The sequence below is a fragment of the Sceloporus undulatus genome, chromosome 3, assembly GCF_019175285.1.
Source record: "Sceloporus undulatus isolate JIND9_A2432 ecotype Alabama chromosome 3, SceUnd_v1.1, whole genome shotgun sequence".
Classification (NCBI taxonomy): Eukaryota; Metazoa; Chordata; class Lepidosauria; order Squamata; family Phrynosomatidae; genus Sceloporus; species Sceloporus undulatus.
The window spans coordinates 97,379,369-97,405,141 of record NC_056524.1 but is presented as its reverse complement, the minus strand read 5'-3'; the positions used below and the strand labels follow the sequence as shown (position 1 = coordinate 97,405,141).

Below are 25,773 nucleotides of genomic sequence, written 5' to 3'. Positions count from 1 at the left end.
AGGAATGGCGGAACAAATTAATTTCGTAACCCGAGGCACCACTGTAGGTCTCTTTGTCTCTGTGCACAGGTCACTGAACCCTATTTCTGTCATTTCCTCCCTTTTGCTTCTTATCCCATCCAGCACAGACTGGATGGCCATCTGTCGGGGATGCTTTGAGAGTTCCTGCATGGCAGAATGGGGTTGGACTGGATGGCCCTTGCGGTTTCTTCCAACTCTATGATTCTATTATTCTATGATTCTATCTGTCCTTGACTGCTTGAAGAGTTTCATTTGTCATCCAGTGAGGCTTCACTTTCTTTTTTGCTGCAGATAGTATCTTTGTGCATTCTTCTCCTACAGTGCTCCTGGCTGCAGTTGAGCATTTTGCTAGCCCCCAGTTAACAGTGCAAATCGATTTTAACATTATATTTAAATTATACCGCAATGTTCTTCAGGTTGTGCTTTGGCACAATACTTGATTTAGTGCTCTTTAGCCTTACTCTCTTTTTTTATATTAGCAGTTCATAGTCTGTGCCACAGTCTGTTCCTGGTCTTGTTTTTGCAGAGAGAAAATAGCTTCTCCATCTTCTGCTATCAATTCGTCTATTTTATTTCTGTATTGGCCATCAGGTGATGTCCAGGTATATAATTGTCTTTTTGGTTGCTTGAAGAATATCTTTGTGATTAACAAACTGTTGGTTTCACAAACTCAGTCATTTTCAGGCTTCATTTTTTGCTCCTAGGCCAAATTCTTCTACAGTGTTTGGTTGTTGCTCGTTTCCTACTTTTGCGTCCCAATTGCCTAGATTACCTACATGTTCTGTGCCAAAGCTGCGCTTCAGTCCTTAGGACTGGATCGTGCCTTTGGCGCAGCTTACGAACTCTTAGGACACATGAATCATTTAAACAGCATACCTCCAAAGTGTCCCTGAAGCAGCTTTATTTTGGCCAGTCTGTTTATTTAGTGCAAAATACTCCTGCACTGAAGTTAATTTGCAAAAATTGAAATGCGCTGAGGATAAAGGGGGAAAATGGGACAAAAATCTTAGGAATCCTTCTGAGCTTGTGTGCTGCGTGCCTTGCTTTCAAGAAGCACGGGATTCCCAGTGAGTTGCTGGGACTTTGATTCTGCTAGGAAATAATGTATGTGACATACTTCCTAGCAAAACTGCTGGTATGTAAGTGTGGTAGTGATAGTAGATATAATGCCAGCAGAAATAGATTTTTGTTAGTGGAAGTGCTTTTAATACCATCTTGGGACAAAGTCTGGATATAAATTCAACAGATAAATAAAATAGAAGGCAGTAGTGAGCATATTTGCCCCCATCCCAAAAGTTGCCCACCACTATAATAAATAACTCTCTGTGAAGGGAGCTAGAGATTTCTGGGGCCATCCCTGAAGGACCCTGTATCTGTTACTGATGAGAGTTGTCAGTCAGGGGTGTAGAACTGCTATATCAAACCTTCATCTTTTGTATTTTTTTTTTACTGTACAGCTCTGACTCCTTCATAAATGGCAAATTTATATAAATTGGTAGTAACAAGTTTACAGTAGTAAAATTGTAGCATAAGGCATTTCATCACCACTGTGTGAATAATCAGGTTACTTAGATGGATAGAAAATAAAATATATTAATTACAATTTTTGAACAAGAAACTTTACTAAATGGCCATGAAACTAAATATGCAACAGACCAGGCATGTAATATTATACGTTTTTATTCTGAAGCCAGAGTCTATGGCCCCATACAGACTGCCAAAATAAAGCTGCTTCGGGTCACTTTAGAGATATGCTGTTTAAATGATGCATGCGTCCTAAGAGTCCGGAAGCTGCGCCAAAGCTTTGGTCCAGTTTTTAGGACTGGATTGTGGCTTTGGCATGGCTTCCGGACTCTTAGGATGCATGCATAATTTAAACAGCATATCTCTAAAGTGACCTGAAGCAGCTTTATTTTGGCCTGTCTGTATGGGGCCTAAATGTTTTTTTTATCAACTTTGACTTCATTCAAAATCGCTTCCAACACCACCTGCAATTCCAGAGCTCTGGTCAGAGTTTCTAGTATACTCCTATCTACTGAGTTAATTGGAGCATATTCTCAGGTTATTGGGTATAAAATTGCACCCTAAATCAGTTGTTTTAGATTATTAATTGCTCATATTTGTTTTCCTCTCTCTTCTCCCTTGATATTTTTTTACTATCAACAACTGGAGTAACTAGTTCCTTGGAGTCTTCTACCTGCATTTCCCAAAGAGAATTGTCATGTTTACTGTGTATTCTGTTGAGTAAATTCATACTAAGGAAAATCATTCATTTGTTAGCTGGCAGTGTTTGGTTTTAAATTGATGTTTGAGTGTACATACAAAGTTAAGCTATGAAAATGCCAGTTAGTGCAGAGTCTAGACAAAAGGGATAAAGCAAGTGTGTAGTCCAATTGTATGCAAAATTAAGTATGTTATTTCTACATAAGTGCACTTATAATGCACCATGTGTAGTGAACATTGTAGGGAATACTTCTCACTGAATACACACAAAATGGGGTTGTATGTCCACTGAAATTATAACATGATGGGCTTGGATTAAATAATAACAGGATTGTATATTATGTACGAAAGGTAACTGAAGTCCCTTAAACCGTATACTTGGATCACATTTACAGGTTGCTTCTACTGTTGCATGTTCCCCAATTCCCTGAGAAGATGCAAAAACAATAGTACAAGATCTATTTGTTCTAAATGAGAGAGCACTGGTTGATTTTGGTTTTGAAACATTTATCTTATGGAAACATGTTTAGAAGGGATATCGAAATCAATGAGAAATAGTACATTACAGATAAACAGACACGTATAACCTGAAATCATGTAGTACATTTATGCAATCTGCACCATATTTCCATCTTTCTGTCTCTTTTAGTTCAATTTACTGCTATTTTGCTTTTGCTTTTTCATTTAGCTCGAAGAGTTATTGCTTTCTACAATCAACTCAAAGTTTCAACAGGTACCAGGAAAAATCTCTTGTTATAAAGAAGAGGCAGGCACAGTTCCACCATGCCTAGCCCCAGAGGCAGATGAAAGGCCCTCCCTCCATCTTAACTACTACCACCCTGGCCTTGGAGGGAAAGAAAAACCTAGCCCCAGAGACAGATGAAGGGTCCTCCTTCCATTCCAACTGCCACTGCCCTGGCCTTGGAGGAAGAGAAGAACTGGCAGTATCTGCTGGACTTGATCCTCTTCCCCACTGCCATTCTGTTCTCCTTTTGTGACATGTCTTTTTCGATTGTAAGGCCAAGGGCAAGGAACTGTCAATTAGCAATCAGTAACCTATTTTGGGAGCCTTTGTGGCTGAACAGAAATATAAATACTCTAAATAAATAACAATAATAAATAAATATAAAATGGAACCTCAGCCAGACTTTTCTGGACTGCCAACCAGCAGTCAGCCAAATATAAAGTGGTGATAATTCAGCCAGCAGATGTAATGTCATCTTATCTTTAACACAGAATTGGGATTTGGGTGTCCAGATTTAGCAAAAGGGGAAGACAATCACAGTCACTGGGAACTGACCCCATTGTTTGTACCCAAATAACACTCCCTATTTGAGTTATTGCTTCAGCAGCAGAGAAGAAAAGAATGCACAGTGAGAAATTTTACAGTCATAAGTCTCTTGACATTGTACTCGGAGCTGAAGCAAGGTGGCCTCTGCTTCCTTCTCATGGGTCTGAGCTGCCTAGCTGTACCTTGCTTGTCTCACACAGGATCTTGTGGTACAGAGGGAGGGAAAGAGCCTTATCTCATGAAAAGAGAAAGTCAAGAGGCAAAGAGCCAAGAAAGGAGTGGCTTTTGCTTTGCCTCTCTACATTCTGTTGTAGCACTTCCATTCTCCTGCCTAAAGCCATAAAAACATGCCTTTTGTCAAAAGGATTTTTCATGGTGACAAAAAAAAAATGCTTTTATGACCATCTTCCTCAGGAAGAGAATCGAAGTGCTTTGATGGTATGTGGAGAGGCAAGGACAAAGCCGCTTCTCTCTTGATTTGGTCTTTGTTTTGTCATGAGATAAGGCTCTAACCTATTTTATTTTAGCATGAGCTTTCATGAAAATAAACCCACCTCTTCAGATGAAGCACAGAATGATATTAAGGCCTGGTACAAAGGGTGGTGGTTCAGGTGTTTCAGATCTTTATAGTAGTCAGTTAGTATTGAGTAGTCAGTTAGTATTGATGTGTGAAAGCAATAAATCTGTAGTCGGTTTCCCTGGAATCAAAACCTTCCCTGAGAAGATGCCTTCTGTCATATAATAATAATAATAATAATAATAATAATAATAATAATAATAATAATAAATTATTTATTTATAGCCCGCCCAATCTCAAAGAATCTGTGCAATATGTGCAATAGTGAGGACTCTTGCATTAATTTATCTCTAGAGTCATAAACCCATTGTCTTTGTTTCTTCCTCTGCTAATAGATTGGAATTGGTGAATATGATTCCTTCCAGCTGTTTCTCTTTCTAGTCTTTCTTTGTCTTGTTTGTCCTGGACAAACTTCCTTGTCCAAGAACCACAATTTCAAAATCTCTCACTGTGTGTCCAGGGAGGTTGAAAAGTTCTGCAACTAGGTTTTTTTGGAATGTCATTTCTAATATCAGATTTGTATCCATCAGTTCTCTTGCATAGAGACTGTCCTGTTTGTCCAATGTAGAATATACCCAGGCATTACTGGCCTAGGATGATATGTGTCACCTTGTGATAACTTGCTTTTCAACAATCAGAGGGTCAGAATCAAATTAATTGTGGTAACTAATACTGCAGAAAGTAGAGGGATAGAATAGAAATTCTCATAATATTTCTTTTTAAATGCATTAAAGGATTTACAGTAGCTCTTCAAAACTGTATGCTTGCCAACTACCTAATTTTAACATAATGGTTCAAAATGTATTTCAAGGTTTCACATAGTTATTAGGCATATGGGTTTGGATTTTTGCATTCATCTGCTACAGCAAAAGAACAAAGCCTTGAAGCACTTTGAAAGTGAATAATCTGTATTTGCCTTAAGCTTTTGTAGTCTTTATTAGGTAGGCAGATGCCATATTTTAATTCTGACTGCCTTTTGATTTATATTACAGCATTTTGTTGTAATACAAAGATAATGCTGCATCACAGAAGTCTAGACTGAATTACTAACATTGAATAAATGTAAAATTTTAGTAATTCAGTCTAGACTTCTGTGAGTCAACATAGCAGTTTTATCTTTGTTCAGTGTATGTATTTGTATTTAAAATGTACTAAGGTCATGCTGTTTGAATTTACATTTATAATTTACTGAGTTCAATGTGGTACTGCAGCTGTTACTACACACGTAATGTTTTCGTTAATATCTTCCTCTAGCCTGAGGAAAATTTGCTGTGTAGTTTTACATGTATATCTTCATGGTAACCCTTTACAGAAAATCTATACATTTTATATATGAGGGAGGGCTGAAAAGTTATTGGCCTGACACACTCTTTCAAAATTTGAGTGTAATTTTGTCACTGTAGCTTGGAAGAATATTATTTTGTATTGCCAGTTGCCTATTTGCAGGATTCTAGTTCTGAGTTTTTCCAGGTCATTGATAGAACCATGTCAATGGGCAGTGTGAAATTTTCATGTGCTGAACTCTGGGCTATCATGAAGTTCCTGTTCTTTTTGAAGAAAACTCCAAAGGAAATCCATGCGTGTCTGATGGAAACACTTGAGTGACAAGTGCCTGTCTGTCCAAACACCATCCAGGCAACCAAAGGCTGGGTGCTAATAGCAGAGACATGGGACCAGCTAGCGAGCAAGCAAAGTAGCAGGACAGCTTACAGTCCAGCACTTACAGTCGGCCGCCATATCCATGGATTTTTTATTCATAGATTCAACCATTTATGGATTGAAAATATTTTTAAAATACAGGGGTACCCCGGGTTACGAAATTAATTCGTTCCGCCGCCGCTTTCGTAACCCGGAATACTTCGTAAGGCGAAAAAGCCATAGGCGCTAATGGGGAAAAGCCGCGATTTCGTGTGAAATAGCGCCGAAAAGCACCAAAAAATTTTTTGTAACCTGAAATAACCTTCGTAACCCGGAACAGTTTTTTTGAATGGATTTTTTTCGTAACCCAGAAATTTCGTAAGGCAGCGCATTCGTATCCCGGGGTACCAGTGTATATAAATTCTAGAAAACAAACCTCGATTTTGTCATTTTATATAAGGGACACCATTGCACTATGCTATTGCATTTCATTGTACTTGAGCATCCACAGATTTTGGTATCCATGGGCGATACTGGAACCAAACCCCAGCAGATATCAAGGGCCCACTGTACTTTGCTTAGGAAGCAAAATCTTAAGTGCCAGACAGAGTTCAGTCATATGCGGCAGGTCCGGCAAGAGAGTTCAGCAATATCCAAGTCAGGTAAATGGTATCAACAACACAGTCTAGGTCAAGCAGAATGTTCAGGAACACAACAGGCAGCCAGGGAGGTCATATAATACAACTCCTGGAGGGCACAGCTGCAAATTTATAGATCAGCTGCTCAATGATCAATCCTATTAATCCTCTGCAACCTCCTCAAGCTCTCCCTTTGTTGTCTCCATTCAGCGAAGGTAGGTATGAGTAAGTTGTCTTCTGTGTCTGAATGGGCAGGACTCTCTGTCAGAGCTGGCACTGTACTCTGGTCTGTCTCTGAGAGGTGTGGCTCTGGAACATCCTCCTGCTCTGGGTCAGCAGCAGGTCCACTCATACTCAACTGTGAAGAAGTGGTATGCCAATTTTCGGTGTGGAGATTTTGAGACTGAAGATACACCAAGATGTGGGAGGCATTCAACACTGTCAAGTCCTAAAATTGTTTAGCATGTTCATGACCTGATTTTGGCAAATTAGCCAGTCTCAGCTAAAACAATGGCTGAGACACTAGCGATATCCCAGGACTGCATTGGGTTTATAATTAATGAGCAGTTGGCTATGCAGAAGGTGTCAGTCGAATGGGTGCCGAACTGTTTGAATGCTAGCCAAAATTGAGTGGATACCTTGGATATCTCCAAGTTGATTTTGCAGCATTTTGCGTGGTTTTGTGTTAAAATTTTATGAAGGATTTGTTACAGTTGATGAAACATCTAGTACATCACTATGATCTGGAGACCAAGTAATAGTCCTTGCATTTGCAGCATGTGGGTTTTCCGTGGCTGAAGTAATTCAAAATTCAAAGATCAGAAGGAAAGGTCATGGCCACAGTTTTTAGGAAGGTATTTTGATGACTGATTATCTTCAGAAGGGCAGAATATTACTCTACATTTGCTGTGTCAATTAAAGGGGTCACTGAAGGAAAAATGGGGAGGGAAGCTGTGGAAATGTGTCCCCTTTTTGCAGGACAATGTGTCTGCTCACAAGGCTGGCAAGATGATGGATATTTTGATGAATTTGGAGTATGAGTGCATAGACCATCCACCTTGCTCACCAGATCTTGCTCATCTATTTCCTGTTTCCAAACCCCAAAAAAGTTTTGAAAGGAAGGAAATTTTCAAATGATTCAGAGGTGATAGCAGCAGTGGAGCAATAGTTCAGCAACCAGACATCAGATTTTTTTTGAAGGTTTAAAGAAACTTGAGAAATGATGCGCCAAGTACATTGAATTTGGGGGTGAATATATGGAACAGTATGTGCGTTTTATTGGCTCTCATTCCCTTCTTGATCTGGCAGAGAACTTTTCAGAACTTGCTCTTAGTAGAAAAGCAAACACTAGATGAGTGCATTTTAAAGTACTGCCCTTCATTAGATCGTAAGACATTGCTATAAAATGTCTTAACAACAACCATCTTAAGAACAGAATACTTAAGTGGTAAGCAAGTTCCCCAAAAATCCAGGTAAAGGAAATAGTTGCTTACAAATTATTTAAACTCCCAGATATAACAACTGTATCTCCAATACCAATCCACTTCTGAAGCACTCAATCTGAAAAGGAACTAGTTTTTTGAAAGTGTCCTCATAGGTTTAGTTGCCTTCTGTGGTAAATGCTGATCCTTCTTTGTGTTTTATGTGGCAGCCATGCTTCTGAGCATGTACAGAATTCACCCTTCCTGCCATTATCTGCACATTCTCAGCAGATTAGCGCTAAATCCTTAGTGTTATTGTTCATAGACATTCACTTTCATGACTCAGTTTTAGGGTGAAGGGAATTAAAATAGACTGGGGTGCATCCACACTGCAAACAAAATCCAATTTCACAGCACTTTAACTGCCATAGCTGAATGCTATGGAATTCTGGGAACTGTAGTTTTGTAAGACATGTAGCCTTCTTTGTCAGAGAGCTGTTCTGTCCAGTTCCAGCCAAGGGCTTCCTCTTCCTTGGCTCTGCTTCCTCCTTTTTCTCTTGATGCTCCCAATTCCAGGAACTGTCTCCCTGAAAAACTGTGAATGACTCCTTTCCTTGCTAATTTTAAATCCAAATTGAAAACTATTTTGTTTTCTAAAACTTTTGGAATTTCAGAGTAATGCTTATATTTTTACTGTAATTGATTTTGTGTACTGAGCAGGGCTGCATCTGCACTGCAGAAATAATGCAGTTTGATGCCACTTTAACTGCTCTGGCTCAGTGCTAGGGAATCCTAGACACTAGTTTTGTGAGACATTCAGCCTTCTCTGCCAGAGTACTGAGCCATGACAGTTAAAGTGGTGTCAAACTGGAGTATTTGTGCTGTGTGGATGCAGCCTATGTTGTTTTATTCTGCATTTTCTGTGTCTGTGTGTGGTTCTTTCATTTCATTGTATTTTAATATTTTATATTACTGAAATAGAGATAAATGTTTTATTCAGTGGATAAAATGCCAGGTACATTATTTATGTATAATAAATATATGTGTGTGTGTGTGTATATGTGTGTGTGCAATTATTTATATATACTGTATGTGTGTGTGTGTTTTATATACATATATATAAGTATAAATGTTTTATTCTGTGGCAAACAAGAACAATGCTGATGATGGAAGGAGCCCCAAAGCCATGTCAAACTGTGAGGCTCCTGCAGTGTGGGCCCTGTGACTGTCTTCCCTGAGGAACTGAGGGAAAGGGGCGTGGCGAAGAGGTGTCCATATTGGCCAGGAGAGCTTGATTGACGGGTATGATCCTAAGAACGGCTTTGCGATTGGTGGGGCGCTGCCGGAAGAGGGCGGGCGTGCTCCGTCGCCCTGGGAGACGGGGGCGGCCGGAGAAGCCGGAAGCGGTGCCCTTAAAAGGCGAGGGCGGGGCCTAGTGGGGCGGCAGTTGGCGGTTGTCTGGCGCGCGCGCTCTGTGCTGCTGCTGCTGCCTCGGCCGCGGAGGGAGTCTGGGCGCTTGGCGGGGCCATGGGCTGCTTCTTCTCCAGAAAGCGGAGGAAGCAGGCCAAGGAGCCCAAGCCCCGCGCCCAGGACGGAGAGCCCGACGGCACCGCCTTCCCGCAGGAGGAGAAGCAGGAGGAGGGCGAGGAGAAGGAGAAGCAGCAGCAGCAGCAGCCGCAGTACAGTTGGGACCAGAGAGCCAAGGTAGCCGCCGCCATTCCGCCACTCCGCTCCTCTCCTGCGAGGAGGAGGGCGGGAGACCCTTTTCCCTACGTCACTTCCGGGCCTCGCTCTCGCCCAATGGCGACCCTAAGGGCTTTTAGCCATGGCCGTCCTCTGAGGCTGAGAGAGTGTGCCTTGCCCAAGGTCACCCAGGGGGTGGGTTTTTTACATAGCTACTACTTCCCCAGGTCATAAGAATAATTATTCTTTTAATCATTTTAAAATCATTAATTATTTTTAATTAATTATTTTGTATTTTTCGTTATTAATTATTTTTATTAATTTATTATTTTAAAATGAGTATTTAAATAAATAAAAATAAATTATAAAATAAATATAAAATTATATATATATATATATATATATATATATATTCCCTTAATTGTGCTTAATTTAATTTAATATCACCATCTTATTTCCCTGCAGGGCGGTGCCTAGTGCTCAAAGTCACACCTGGGATGATAAGGGCGTAGTTATTTCAGTGCAGCAGCAACAGCTCTCCTGAAAACCCTGCCACTGGAGCCTCAGCTTCTCTGTTAAGGCTCTGCCCAGTATATCGACAGCAATAGCGGCTTCGTTTATATACCGCTTCATAACTGCGCTGAGCAGTCTTTCCAGTGGTTCTCAGCCTTCCTAATGCCGCAACCCTTTAATACAGTTCCTCATTTTGTGGTGACCCCCAAGGCCTTAGATGTCTTGGTTCCTAAGGCCATGGGAAATATGTATTTTCTGATGGTCTTAGGTGACCCCCAGATTGAGGACCACATGAATTCAGAGCCACTTATAGCAATAGCAGCTTCATTTATATATTACTTTGTACACACGAAGGAGTCTCTAAGGACAAAAAACTATGTAAGCTAATTGCCCCCAACAAGCTGGGTACACATTTTAGTGACCTCTGAAGAATGCCAGGCTGAGTCGACCCTGAGCCCCTGGCTGGGATTGAATTTACAGCCTTGTGGTTTGTAAGTGAGTGGTTGCAGTACTGGCATTTAACCTCTATGCCACCTTGGGCTCCTGTAGCCAAAGTCATAAATTGAAACTTATTGCTATGTGCCTTTAAATCGTTTCCGACTTATGGCGACCCTAAGAGAAGGTTTGCCTTTGCCTTCCCCTGAGGCCGAGAGAGTGTGACCTGTCCAAGGTCACCCAGTGGGTTTACATGGCTAACCTGGGATTTGAACCCCAGTCTCCAGAGTCATCGTCCAATGCTCAAACCACTTATAATATCCATAATTATAAATATAGTTACTATATTTATGTATACATATATACAGTGTATTTATACATACATGTGATCATAAGGGCTATTTTCCAAAAGCTGTTTTCAATTGCTCTGAAACGCCTTCCACCTGAACCTCAGGTTTTTCTGGTAGGGCAGTGCCTAGTGCCCATAACCAGAAATGTGATCATAAGGGCTTATTGAAAAAACAAAGCAATAACTTGTTGCTTTGTAATTGCCCTAAAGAATCTGCCAGCTGAGCCCCAGCTTTTCTGACCCAAAGGGCAAGGCTGGCTCTGAGTGACAGCATCCAGGGTTAGCTTTGCTGTGACTGGCACCAGGCGTTGTTCTTTCTCTTCTGAAGGGCTGGTGTGGGTGGTGCCACTTTGGGGAACTGTGAGCCTCGAAGGCTGCCTCCCTGCCCTCAAGGATGTGTGTCTTGCATGCTCTTTGAATCACCTGTCTGTACTCAAAGGGTTAATAGGAGTGGCTTTTCCCTCCTTATCCCTTGATGCGGAGATGTATTTCATTTCTTAAACTTAGGGTCCTCGTGATTTTGCTCACAGACTGAGTGCCTCAGAAGTAGATTGGCATTGGAAATGCGGTTGGTATATTTGGGAATACAAAATATTTGCTGTAAGCAACTGCAGGTACTTCCTTTCCCCAGACTTTTGGGGAACATGCCCACCACTCAAGCCTCCTATTCTTAAGAAGGTTGTTGTGGTGGGCCTTCAGGTCCTGCCTAACTTATGGTGACGGTATCACAGGGGTTTCAAGGCTATGCTTATTTGGAGGGAGGTTTGCCTTTATCTCCCATTGAGGCTTAGAGAGTGTGGCTTGCCCAAGTTCACTCAGGCATTAAACACACTGCAGAAATGATCCAGTTTGATACCACTTTAAGTGCCCTGGTTCAGTGACGGGGAATCCTGGAAATTGTAGTTTGTTGTGGCCCCAGAGCTCTGTGGCAGAGAAGGCTAAATGTCTCACAAATTACAGTTCCCAGGATCCCTTAACATTCAGCCAGGGCAGTTAAAGTGCTCTCAGACTGGATTATTTCTGCGGTGTGTTTTGGACTTCAGTGAGTTTCCATGGCAGAGCTGGGATTCAAATCCTGGTCTCCAGAGTCCTAGTCCAAGGCTCAAACCACTGTGCCACGCTGGCTCATTTCTTGAGAAAGTAGTCAAATGCAATGTCCCAACTTCTCCTTTTCTTTGAGCGTACCGTTACAATATTCAGACAGTAATATCTTCAAGTCTGATTGTGGCATGTGCACTTGTAGAATAAGCTCACATCATCAGATGCATCAGAGGTGCTTTTGTTCATACGTTATAACTGTATTCCATTTCAGAAAATGTTTGTGCCATATACGCATTAATAGTTGAGGTACCACTACTTTTCTGAGTGGTTGCTGCTGCAATACACTTGATTCAGCTGTTACTCTGGGATTTAATTGAACCTCATGGTGGTGCTTCCTGACTAAGAACGTATCCGCATAATCTTCTGTAGTCAATGGAAGGCAATAATGGTTTACTCTCTTTCTCTTTATTTCTCCCCCAACAACCTTGGGGATGGAGCTGAGGCTGCAGCTAGTAGCAAGAGCTGCTCTCATTCCCAGAGGATTCCAGATTTGTGTAAAGGGTGTAAACCACTCTTTTAAGTTACACCTTTCCTGGCCTGTTCAATAGTTTTGTTTAGTTGTTTTGTGGATTGGACGGTCGAAAAATATCTAAATATGGAACATTTGGATCATGTTGTATTATGTTCTTTAGTGTTGATTTGAACTAAAGAGAACTTCCCTACAGTCTTTGACTCACTTCCTCTTGTGGCAATGGAAGGAGCTTTGCTTCATGGTGTCAGCAAAACTGGATAGATGTCAGTGGGCTGAGGGAGGGATCTAAAATCATGTTTGCCAAAGACAGTAGAAAATGGGAATCTTATAAAGATCTCATGGGATGTGAGCTCTTACCAGGTTGGACAAATAACTGAAATGAGCACATAATATCTGTACCTACTTTCTCCCAAAATGACAGTGTGGTAACATCTAGGAGGAATTTAGAATGGTTGTGAGAAGGAACATAGTAGAAGTGTGATTTTTTTTAAATGGCTATTACTGCAATATTAAGATGGTGGGTTTTAAATATTGCCTTTTCATGTTGTTTTTGCCTTGTCTAAATTGCCCAAGTCCTCCCTTCAGTTCACCTGTGCTTGTCTCTGCTTGTTGTGGGATGGATCTGAATTCATGTGAATGTAGTTGTTCGTGTGTTAGATCCAGTACCTTCTATTTCTGGAAAAGACAATGTCAGAGCCAAACTTGTACTTGATAGTCTGAAGGGAGAAATAATAGAGTATGTTCTTGGACATAATTGCTTACTCTCATTAACTAGTCTATGTACTCCTTAATTTAAATCCATTCATTTAGAGGACTAGTGATACACCTGATTCATTGAGGAGGGAAAACCCAGTATATCTGAAGACAGAATGACATAGGGCCGAAACAGACAGCCCTGAAGGGGTGACTTGATGCTGCCCCTTTGTATGCTGGGTTGGAGCCATGGCAACCACACACCACATCCCCGACCTGGCTTTTTGCCAGCACAAAAAAGAAGCAGCAAAATGCAGCTCCTTTTTGAGCTGGCAAAAAGCCAGCTTTTCTGCTGTGGCTATATGGCGCTTCTGCAGCATATAAACGCCATGCCACAGGAGCGCTGCAAAGCTGCCTGCCGTGTGGTCGGGTGGGTGGCGTGACGCTGGCTTGGGGGTGGTGTCTAAATGCAGCGCTCTGACACCATCTCCAAGCTGGCGCAAAGGGGTGGTCTGTTTGCTCCTTACTCTGCTATCCATCTATTCACAGCACTCACATAAGATTGTGTCAAGAGTGAATGTGGTGTAATGGTTTGAAGGCTAAACTAGGACTCTAGGGATCAGGGTTTGAATCCCAGTGATTCAGCCATGGAAACCTGCTAGGTGACCTTGAGCAATTCACACTCTCTTAGCCTCAGAGGAAGGCAAAGGCAAACCCCCTTTCCAAGAAAATCCCATGATAGGTTTGCCTTAGGGCCATTGTAAGTCAGAAAGCACACAGCAATAACAACACAAAGGATTGCAAATTAAGGGATAGGAAATCAATGGTAGTACTTAGGCTAATTACTAAAGTGAATGAATGTTGCTGTTTGACTATTTATATGAAGTACCCTTGGTGGGTCCAGCATGATGCAGTGATTAGAGTGCTGGGCTGGAACTGTGGGAGACACAGGTTCAAGTACCTGCTCAGCCATGGAAACCTGCTGGGTGACCTGAGGCAAGTCACACACTCTCTCAGCATCAAAGGAGGGTGATGGCAAATGTCTTACCAGTAAATATTGCCAAGAAAACTCTACATATAATAGGATTGGTGGAAGTCAAAATTGCCAAGGCATATGACCACAAACCCTGGCATTTATGGGATGCTCTTTATCTGGATAGCAACTTTCCTAGGGATGGGTAGGCAATGCAAGTTGTCAAATTAAATTTGAACAGTGGAGAAACACTTTTGCTTATGCACAAGAGGCACTAATTGTTCCAGATGGAATATTCTCAAAGTACTCTATGGCTTTCACTTTTAAGTAATATTCATGTAGTGTATTGCTAGAGAAAGTTAAAAATAGGTAGCTTGCTTATTTATTTATTTATTGCTTTGCCATTTGTTTGGGAGCATAATATTCCCTAATGTAACAACAAAATTAGTTTTGAAACAAAATCCAAATGAGGTGACCTCAAAGATATAACTGTACTTTTCCAGGCAGCACATGTGTTTAGCTAGTTTTGAATTCTTAGGACTGGATATGGCTGCAATTTAAATATATAGATTTATGAATTGTTTTTGATTTCCCAGCATAGAAGAAGGTAAAAACAACAACAAGCTAATTGTAAGCAATTATACATCCATGTATGCCCATAGTCTGTCAGTTTTTATATTTAACTGTGGTGAAATGCCCTTCTTAAAGCTTCAAGTGGATTACATCAAGCCATAGTTTAATATGTCCTAAGACACTGGGGGAGGGTTGGAATTAAGGTAAAGGAGCCTTGATAAGTAACCTAGCACTAAAAGATTCATCATGGATGCTTTTCAAACTGGATCTGCTGCAAAATGTTGGAGTATGGACCGTTTTTATTCAAGTTCCAAGCCACTTATTCTGTCTTTCCCGGCATATTTTTGATGTTAGCTTGTTTTTACAAGTGATGCATACATTCCACATCTTACTTTATGTGTAAACGGTGGCAGTGTACAATCCTTAGGTTTGATTTTGGCCTCTGTTCATAAGTGGATTTTGCTTTCTCTTCTTTCAAGGAATTGATAGATGTTTGAGGAAGCTAAACTAGGTGGGAGCAAAAATAAAGGAGTATTCTTGCTGCTAAAAGAAAAAACAAGTTTTATTTGATGCTTTGTGGCTCTGGTCCATTAAAGCTTCTGTTCAATTAAACTGGTTAGTCATTAAAGAGCTGTTTGCGTTGTTTATAGTGACCCTAAGGCAAACCTATTGGGGTTTTTGTGGCAAGATTTGTTTAGAGCCCGAGCAGGTTTTCCATTGCCTTCCCTTGAGGCTGAGAGCATGTGTAAGATTGTTATTTTTTGCTCTGCAACAAACTAACATGCCTCCCATTTGGAAACTTTTGCAGTGTGTCAGCTGTGCTCTTGAAATTATCAATTACAAAGTGTGGAGAATGTGAAAAGGGAACAAAAATGGATAGTATTTCATAGGTAACACTGATCAGCTTAATTGGTTGGTCTGTCATTATTAGCATTATTCTGCCAATTGTAGAACAGTTTCTTTCTTGTTTGGGACTTTGACAACTAACACAGCTCTTACTTCACTTTTCATGTATTTCAGTTTTGTTTGGTAAATGGTGTAAGAGAGCCAGCATGTTCTAGTGGTTTGAGCATAGGTCTAGGTCTCTGAAGACCAAGGTTTGAACCCCCATTTGGTCATGGAAGCGCACTGGGTGATCTTGGGCAAGTCACACTCTCTCAGCCTTAAAGAAGACAGTGGCAAACCCCATCTGAAAAAACCTTGCAAAGAAAAATCCCATGGTGGTTCTCCTTAGGGTCTCCATAAGTTGGAAATGACTTGAAGTTACACATCAACAACATAATACAATACTAGTTTTTCATTTTATAGACAATATAGAGCACCAAGGAATGGCAAGTCTGGGATCCTCATTTTGCTTTTGTAACCATTTCCTGGTTACAATCAGATTTACTGGTTATAATCATATTTTAGAATACAACACATCCCTTGTGGCCTGACATTGGCCTGTTACAGACTGCCAATATAAAGCTGCTTCGAGTCTCTTTGGAGGTTTGCTATTTAAATGATGCATGGGTCCTAAGAGTCCGGAGGTCGCACCAAAGCCACACTCCATTCCTAAGCACTGGAGTGCAGCTTTGGTGCAGCTTCCGGATTCTTAGGATACATGCATCATTTAAATTGCATATATCCAAAGAGACCCGAAGCAGCTTTATTTTGGCAGTCTGTAACAGGCCATTGTCTGTAATGTGATATGTGATTAAAACAAATACTATAGCTGAATATGTCTAATTTACAAATTGTAAGCCGCTCTGATAGCCTTGGCTGAAGAGCGGGGTATAAATAATAATAATAATAATAATAATTATTATTATTATTATTATTATTATTATTATTATTATTGGAGCTACATCCTTAAAGAACAGGACTCTCACTCCACTTTTCATTTTCTAACATTACTGTGATAGCAAACTCACACTTAGAATCATAGAATTCTATGATTCTATGATTCTAAGTGTGAATTTGCTACTGATCTACTAAAATTTATTGTTGATCAATACACAAGGGCCACAGAAGTGATATGTATATACACTGCATTTCATGCCACTATCTAATTGGGCTAAATTAGCGTTCTGTTTGGTTTAGGATCTTGCATGTTCTTTAAGGAGTTTGTCAAAGAACAGTTTTACTTCCTTGCATTTTTTATATTAGTGTCATTGAAAGACTTGCTTTTCTAAAGTTTACTCTAAAATGTATGCAAAAACAGATAATGACATTTGTTCCAAATATAAGATACATAGACTTTGATTTTTCTCTATCATGGGAATTAAGCATATTACCTCCATCTACAGAAGGAAGAGTCTTCACCAAAATATTAGATTCTTCATGACTTGTCTAACATTAGGGCACCCCTTACTTATCAAACATTTTCTCTTACTAATGGAGTCTCTTTCTTCCAGATTGATCCCAAAGATTACATGTTTTCTGGACTCAAGGATGAAACAGTAGGACGTTTACCTGGGAAAGTTGCAGGTCAACAATTTGTTATTCAGGACTGTGAAAACTGCAATATCTACATTTTTGACCATTCTGCTACAATTACCATCGATGACTGTACAGGTTGCCGAATCTTTTTGGGACCTGTCAAAGGTAGTGTGTTTTTTCGTGATTGCAAAGATTGTAAATGTGTAGTGGCTTGTCAACAGTTTCGTACCCGGGACTGCAGAAAGATGGAAGTGTTTCTGTGCTGTGCCACCCAACCCATTATTGAATCATCTACGGGTATGAAGTTTGGGTGTTTCCAGTACTATTATCCAGAGCTGGCTTTTCAGATGAAAGATGCTGGGCTGAGCATCTTTAACAACACTTGGAGCAATATCCATGACTTCACACCAGTCTCGGGGGAGAACAACTGGAGTCTTTTAGCTGAAGATGCCTCAGTTCAGGATTATGTACCATTGCCAGCTGTTGAAGAATTGAAAGCTGTCAGGATCTCAACTGATACCAACCGGAGCATTATTCCAGTAACACAGGGGCGGCATCACAAACACAGTGAGGAGTCCTGCCTTGCAATATTCTTTGCTGGGGATTATACAACTGCCAATGCTAGAAAGTTAATTGATGAGGTAAGAAGCAATTTGTACATCCTAATACATTTGTTTTGAAAACTTTACTTTCTAGAGAGCACAGTTAAAGTGCTGAACATCTGTATGGATTCTAAATTCTGCTGAGAAAACACACTTGGTATAGCCACCCTTTGCAGTGACATACTGCTACTCTGTCCCTGTTTTCCTATACAGTAGAGTGCTTTGCAGAGTGCTGATGTGAAGATTTGAAGGGGGATGTCTCAGGATCCTGATAGAATGATCTTGCCTGTAGGCTACCTTATGTTCTGAAAGCCATCTAATCAAGTGCAAGGACAGTTGGATAGCTCTATGTGAATGGAGCATCCTGTTCCTAATTCTTCTAATGTAGTTTTGAAGCTTGTTCCAGGAATATCAGGATAAGGGATATGGGTTGACTGTTGCTGCTGAGACAGCAACCATGGATTTCTGTTAGTTTGTAACTGATGTGTATTGGTGTTCTGAAAAGTTAAAATTCTGTAGATTTGGATAATCTAATACAGTATAAAATTCTAGATCTGGGATAGTTTAGTTTTTGTTACTTCTATTCACTGGGCTAATAAATAATGACCCTACTTCACAGTAAGCATACATAGTTGTAGAGAGTTGCTAGTGCTAGTTATAAGTGTCTGAAACTGATATACTGTATACCTGATTCTCAGAGGATGCATGACAGCTGACTAGTAAAAGCCAATGAATGGTTAAAAGCATTTTAAGAGAATCTAGTTTGACATTAACACAGGAAAAGAGTTTAGAATGATTTTCATGGTCTAAAGAGATAACCTAACCTTCCCAGTACTGGACAATCTGTTTTATGGCTTTCCTGTCTCAGATCGTATCTGAATTGTGTAAAGACAGGGTTCTTGTTGTTGCTTGATACTTCCCAATTTTGCAGCTGTACATTTCCCAACTGAAGTATAATATACTGAGGATAAGATGAAGTTCGTTTAGTGGGAAGTTCTTTTAGTGGGAAGATGTTGTAGCATAAATAATATAGGAAGGAATGAGTGACTTGCAAACATGATTTATTTTTATAGCTTCGGTATAATGCTTCTGAATGCAAAATTACTTTTTAAATAATATCTGCTTATTGTATACTGATTTCTGATTCCTGTTAAAATTCATCAGATGACTGGCAAAGGCTTTTGGCTGGTGCAGACCAAAGAAGTTCCAATGAAATCTGATGATGCTCATCGAGTGTTCCAGCAAAGAGCATCTGAATTCATCCCTTTACTTGAAAAAGGTATGTTTATTCTAAAACACCACATAAGTATCTAATTTTGCTTCAGATTTTTTTAGACTTCCTAAGACAAGGAATAATGAGAACAGAAATACTATTGCACAAAACTTTTGTAAAAATCAGTTTTAAAAACCTCATGATAAGGTCGCCTTAGGGTCACCATATGTTGGTAGCAACTTGAAGACACATGAGAACAAGAAGAAAAATCTGCTATTCTTTCACAGGTTGTAAACTGTGGGAATGGGGTGGGGGGGGGTTAAACGCCAACTTCCACTGCATGCCCCAAACCATGCATGAGGAGGCAGCTGTGGCAGCACTAGACCTCCCTGGAGCACATTGTTGCCAGCTCCAGAGCCCCCTGAGCAGGACAGGAAGGGAAAAAGAGAGGAGGAACCCTCCCTCAAGTGTTCCCCAACTGGGCTGCCTGGCCCACTTCTCTGAGAAAGCTGTGGTGGCAGCAGCAGGAGCAGCAGTGGTGGTGGAGGAGGCACTTATGGCAGCACTGCTCCTTCTTTCCCTTCTCCCCTGGCCACCCTGCCTCCCACCTCCCAGCCTAGGCAAGGCGCAAGCAGGCTTCTCCCCATCACCCCAACCAGTCTCAGCAGCAGAGGAAGCTTGCAGGGAACATTCCCTCTTCTTCCTGCTCTGGTGCCTGGTTTCTACTCACGAGTAAAGGCTGGGCAGCAGAGGAGGCTTGTGGAGAGCATTTCCATTAGCTCACAGCCACACCATCCACATGAAGTTTCCCCAAATCATGGCAGGCTGCCAGAAATCCTCTGGTGGGCCGCATGTTGTGCAGGCCTGGTGTAGTGGCTTGAGTGTTGGACTACAATCCTGGAGACCAGGGTTTGTATCCCTGCTTATCAATGGAAATGTACTAGGCAACCTTGGGCAACTCTCACACAGTCAACCTCATAGGAAGGCAAAGGTAACCCTCCTTTGATTAAATCTTGCTAAGAAAACACTGTGATAAATTCACTTTAGGATTGCCCCAAGTTGGAACCAACTTGAAGGCACACAACAACATCAACAGTTTTATTTAATTAATTCTCTCAAGCCACCAGTAAAAAAAAAAGTGGTTGAGAGCTTTTGGTAGGACAGCCATTCCAGTAACCCCACAGACTGGACATGAACAGATTGATCTCAAATACTTGCTCCTCTGTAGCAGACTTTTGCTTTCTAAAAGCTATCTGAAAAGCTTATATTAGGTGAAAGATTTTAATAATTTTTATGTCTTTGCATTAGAGCAATTATCAATATTAAACATATACAGACTAATCAGAAATGTAAATCTGGTTCTTTGTTGAATTTCTAGAACTACTGTAGCAAAAGTGTAAAATACTCTTTTGCTTGAAATTAAGCAATTGGATGACTGTGTCCCACTGAAATGGGTTACATTGGCTTTAACGGAGCAATATTTAGTTCTAAATTGAATAGATACTGTTGTATCCAAGGAACAGCTCTACTAGCTAGTTTTCTTCAGTTTTAAAGTGGTTAGACTAAACTAATTTCTGAGGGTTTTTTTTTTTCAAATAATGCTTTGTTTTTATTGTAAAGGATAAGAGAATACAGTAATGGCCTTAGTTGCTCAAATATCGTAAAATTACTGTATGTTCACCTGACATCATATCATCAGTCTTCTCTCCCTGCGCCTTTAACATCTTCAAATATGTCCTCCTAGGTCTCCAGCTCTCTGGAGCAGGATGGAGTATACACAGACAGGAATATATTCTGCAGCTAAGTTCTTTCCATTTTTGGAAGGACATAAATCGATGCAATCTCAAATAAAAATGTATTTTTCTAGGTCCTGTTGTTGCTCTAGAGTTCAATGGAGATGGTTCTGTAGCAGCCTGTCAAGATATTGTTACCAGTGTCTTCAGTGGAGCTAAAGTAAGTGGCAGACCTAAGCATTCTCTAAAATTATTATTAAACAGTCATCCCTCCATATCCACGTATTCTTTATTCATGGATTCATCCCTCTGTGGCTTGAAAATGATAAAAAAGTACAAAAAGCAAATTTTGATTTTATTGTTTTATATAAGGGATACCATTTCACCATGCCATTGTACTTAATGTGACTTGAGCATCCATGGATTTTGGTATCCACAGGGAGTCCTGGAAACAAACCCTAACAGATACCCAGGGTTCACTGTATTTTGTGAATTGCTGAACTCTGTTACTTTCTCCCCTGAAATAGCATAGAATCATAGAGTTTGAAGATACAACAGAGGTGATCCAGTGCAACCCCCTGCCATGCAGGAACTGACAGTTAAAGTCATCTCTGACAGATAGCCAATCCAGCCTCTGTTTAAAGACCTACTGTCTTAATAGCTGTTATTATCAGGAAGTTCATCCTAATGTTGGGGTGAAATCTCTTTTCCTGTAGTTTGAGTATGTTGCACTGGGTTCCAATCTATGGACCTGCAGAAAACAAGCTTGCTTCAGCCATGCACAAGATCATTTGGTTAAATATAAAATAATTTTGAGCTGATATTTTTTTTAAATTACCACTTTGAATATTTCTTAACTTTCCCAAAGTTCAGGCCAACATACAATGGATGTGGTTCAACCCTGGGTGGCGGTGGTGTTATATTGATTAATCTATTATAAGCTATTTAGCATCATGATACAGTAGAGAATTGAATATTGGGATCTTTGGTCCTAATACAACGTTCTAACCTCTACATGACACTGACTGTTGAAGTGAATAATAAACTGTGTATAAGCCTTATTTCCCCTCTCCTAACCTCATGTGCTTGAAATTGCCAGTTTTGAAGATTACGATGGCGAAGACCATGGAATTTTTCTATTGAGAAATAATACTTTCATATGTAACAAAGCCAAAATCACTTCTTGATAGTGCGTTCAGTGTTAACAGTGATGTTGGTTTCTGGTCAGGATATAGTCAGACTTTTAAATTATAATTGATTAATAATGTGAATAGTTTACTAATGTGATCCATTTCTATAGAATTCTGTCAGATTGAGCATTGTGAGTGTTTAACTTTTTCTTTCTGTTTTTCCTATCTATTTTGAAATACAGGTTTTTGTATCTGAGGACAAGTCATCTGCTTCAAGAGAAGTAGACAACTTTTATAACTTTGCTGATATGCAGATGGGAATGTGAAGTAAACACATCTTATTATCCCCTTGAAATATACATTTGGTTTGTATGGCACTTTCAAATCGTAGTCAAATATTTTAAAGGAAAAGAATTCAATATTTTCCTCAAAATTTTTTTTAAAAAGGAAGGCATCCCATAACACCACCATCCAATTCAAAAACCTTCACCAATCTATTTTTAAAGCAGTTGGCTATTTCTATTTCTTTATATATGGTACCTATATGTTATAACAAGATAACAATTTCCACCTACAGAAATCAGAAGGCTAGTACAGGTTGACATTGATTTTAGTCAGGTTGCAACCAATTTGCAACTAAAATGAAGTTTACCTTTTTTTAGATTAGGTACTTTCCCTAAATAGAGGTATCATCTTGGGAAAAATATCAATTTTTCCACTGAAATCCATGATTGAAAAGCTTTTAACTTTGGCAGTATTGTTCTTTTTTGTTTGCATTTAAAAAAAAAAAAAAGAGGGTTTAACATTTTGCACAAGTCCCATGATTGTCTTTTATCATTTAGCAACTTTGGTGGTGAAATTACACTGCGTTGATAAACAGCTTCAGAAATAAGATTTCTAGATGCACCCATCTAGTGCTTCTGCTTCTGATGCAAACATCAAATTCAGAGACTTTTCCCCCTTACTGCTCATATAGCCCCAATATCTGTTATGCCGATAAGAAGCAGGGTTTGCTTATATGGTAGATGCTTGCGTTTCTGATTTCCTCCTTATGTAAAATGTGAAGTATAAGCTTTCATCTGAATATCCAAATGTTCCCTGAAAATTTTGGGAGGATTAATGACTTTATTATGTATGTTTGTGTCATCTGTAAATTTAAAATTACGCAGATGACAATCTCAGATGCACAAAAAAAAGTTTATGCAGGGCTCTGAGCTTGTTTAGAATGTTAAAATTAAGGTTATTAAGGGCTTGTACAGACTGACACAATATGGTGGCTTCATGGCGGCGGGGTGTGTGTGGCATTCAGATGGCACACGTCCCCACGCTGCCAAGAAGCCGCACGTGCACCAGCTTCATGGTGCTGTAGCGTCATGGCATTTAGACAGTGCTCCTTTTTGCGGTTACTATTTACCATTTCTTTTTTTTTGTGGCGGCAAAACACCAGAGCGGGGCCACAGTGTGCGGTTGCCATGGCACCCACCCGGCTTTTACAGGGGCGGCATCATGCCACCCCTTTGGGCCAGTCTGTTTTGGCCCTAACTTTGAAGTTAATTTGATGATTCAATCAGTGTCACTTATAATAAGGTTACTAAATTGGAAGTTAATGTGATGATTCAATCAGTGTCACTTACAATGAGTGCAGCAGATTTTTTTTTAGCTGGAATGGCAGCTTGCTTTAAGTAAAACTGAGTAAATATAATACTCAACAAGGACTGTAACTTTGTGGAAATTTGTAGAAATTGTGGTGTCATGTACAAATTGTATAATTATCAGTTTACTTTCTGCAGTCTAAGAATATGTGTTGTCCAGATATTCTGTTTGTAAATAAGGGTTTCTTTCCTGTTATAGCACTTTCATGCTGGATAAAGATTATAGGATTTTTACTTTTATCAAGGGAAATCTCTTCAATGTGTATTGAGAGCCAATTCCTCCAATCAATGAAGGTTTTATATGACATTTCCTCATTTCTTTTTATATTTTTAAAATTGAAGGAATTTATATAGTTTCTGAATATTTGTGAATTAAATATTACTTATCTAACATTGGTTGTTAATGTAAAACTGTTTTGTTATTTTTTTGGTAGTATATGCCAGTAAGTGCTTTATCAGGGTTTTGTATGTTATGGCTTTTATATACTGCTTGTCTAGCACTTGTGGAATGTGGTTTATAATAAATATTTACACAAAAATGGCCCATTTATTAAGGTAGAATGATGCATTCTGATCAAAATGATCCTGTATTACATATACACTGCTAACATATAATATAGAATATATATTATTCTAGGGAATAATATCTGGTGCCCTGATCACATGTATTCAGTCATTCAGCACTGAAATTGCCAGATATGATGCTGCTAAATTTATAAAAAAATAATAGGGGAATAAATTGTGAGGGAGGGCAGGCTTGGACATTGACAGAAGGAATGTTGCTGCTATTATAGATATGCCTGTGTCAAACATATCTCATTTTCGGAACATTCATGCAAGGTTGGAATTGAGTCACCCTCAGCCCAGAGATCAGGTTCAAACTCGTGTGTGAAGCAATTCTTTGGCTTCCTTTCAGACCATGCATGTGATCTCTTACTGTTCAAACAGTTGTGTACAGTCTACTGATCATATATGTGTGATTAGGGGGAAATGAGTTCAAATGGCTACCAAAAGTAGCAGTCCATTCTGGAAATTAGTTATTAGTTGGTTCCCTTAAAAAAACAAAACAACAACCAGCATTTGACTGGAATGAGATATGGTAAAAATCTCCTTTTGCAGAAGATGGCACACATCTTTTGTATTTGAGCTTTGTGTGCCTGTCTCCTCTCTACCTCTGTAAAGGTTCTGTACTGTTTGAAACCAATGAGGGTGTGGTATGGTATGATTTTTACCTCTGAGATGGAAAGGAAGACTTGAATGGGTCCACCAAGTTAGATGAAATGGACACCTGTAACTGTTCTAGCAGACAAAATACCATCTAAGAGTTGCAGTTTCATTCTAGCTAATATGTTCTGTCTCAACAAATATGAAAGTTTAGTGGCTCAAGCGTTGTATTCAACGCTTCTAATGAGGTGGTAGTTTATTATTCAGAGGACCTTTTGCACCACCAAAAGTGATGCCACATCACCACCATCACCTTTGAACTGTGGGTTGTTGGTTTTTTAACAGGTTGCTGTTTCAAGGTGGATGCCATGAATCAATATATTGTAGCAATGAAGAGTTCTTTGGGTTTTCCAGCTGAAAAAAATCAAAAAATTATAGTTTTCCAAACTGGAGTGGGCAAATACTGGCAGGGTCAGTGTGGGCTCCAAGGGCTTCATAGTTCCCACCCTGTCTCATAGAAAATCCAAGAATTATTGCATAGAACCTAAACAGTTCCATAGAATACTGTAGAATAACACTTGCTACTTAACACTGGTCAGAGCATCTGTTGTCTGTCATTTGATCTGTCGTATAATATTGTGTGAGTGTTATTGCTGAATATAGCTCTACTATTCTGAGTACCTTTGCCACAACCAGCACATATAGCTTATAGAACTGTTTAGGTTCTGTGCAATCGTGGAGCCTTTCCTGAGGGTTCTCCTGCACCATCACTATTTACCAGTGTTTTAAGTCTGAACAGTTTGCTATGGTGAAATTCTGAAGAACTTTATTACAATAGTAGTATTTTTATTTTCATCAGAGTATTTTGATTTTTGGTTTAGAGAGGAGGTGGTACGCCATAACATTCTATTCTCTCATTTGCAATGGAAGTTAGTCCAGCAGGCCTCTTGGCCAGTTGCCAAAGCCACGTGCTGATTTTTCACTTCTAATTTTACTGGTTGTCCAAGCTTGTGATACACTAAAATGTCTAGGAATAATGCACAGACTTCATGAGTTTGTGCTTCAAATCCCTGCTCAGCTATAGAAAACCACTGGTTGATCTTGCTGCATAATAGGTCATCCAACTACAGAATTACAGGCCCTAAGAGGAAGGCAATGACAGACCACCTCTGGTTAAATCTTTCCAATAAGCCGCTATGATAGGATCACCATACATCAGTCAGCTGAAAGATGCATAACAAAGGTATCCACCCTGAA

At 39.8% G+C, this 25,773-nt stretch overlaps 1 protein-coding gene across 1 annotated transcript; it reads left to right on the top strand.

Annotated features, from left to right (window-relative positions):
* The first annotated feature begins 9,256 nt into the window (after positions 1 to 9,256).
* On the top strand, positions 9,257 to 23,891 carry RP2 (RP2 activator of ARL3 GTPase). The gene is made up of 5 exons (XM_042460284.1): positions 9,257 to 9,513; positions 16,998 to 17,663; positions 18,789 to 18,903; positions 20,705 to 20,790; positions 21,943 to 23,891. Exons 1-5 carry the CDS (start codon positions 9,337 to 9,339, stop codon positions 22,024 to 22,026), a joined length of 1,128 nt encoding a protein of 375 aa, XP_042316218.1. The 5' UTR covers positions 9,257 to 9,336; the 3' UTR covers positions 22,027 to 23,891.
* The last annotated feature ends 1,882 nt before the right edge of the window (positions 23,892 to 25,773 follow it).

Excerpts from the sequence above, each read along its gene's own strand:
- RP2 (XM_042460284.1), top strand. The coding sequence starts at position 9,337 with ATGGGCTGCTTCTTCTCCAGAAAGCGGAGGAAGCAGGCCAAGGAGCCC. Across the intron at positions 17,664-18,788 it reads CTAGAAAGTTAATTGATGAG|ATGACTGGCAAAGGCTTTTG; the intron begins GTAAGAAGCAAT and ends AAAATTCATCAG. Across the intron at positions 18,904-20,704 it reads CATCCCTTTACTTGAAAAAG|GTCCTGTTGTTGCTCTAGAG; the intron begins GTATGTTTATTC and ends GTATTTTTCTAG.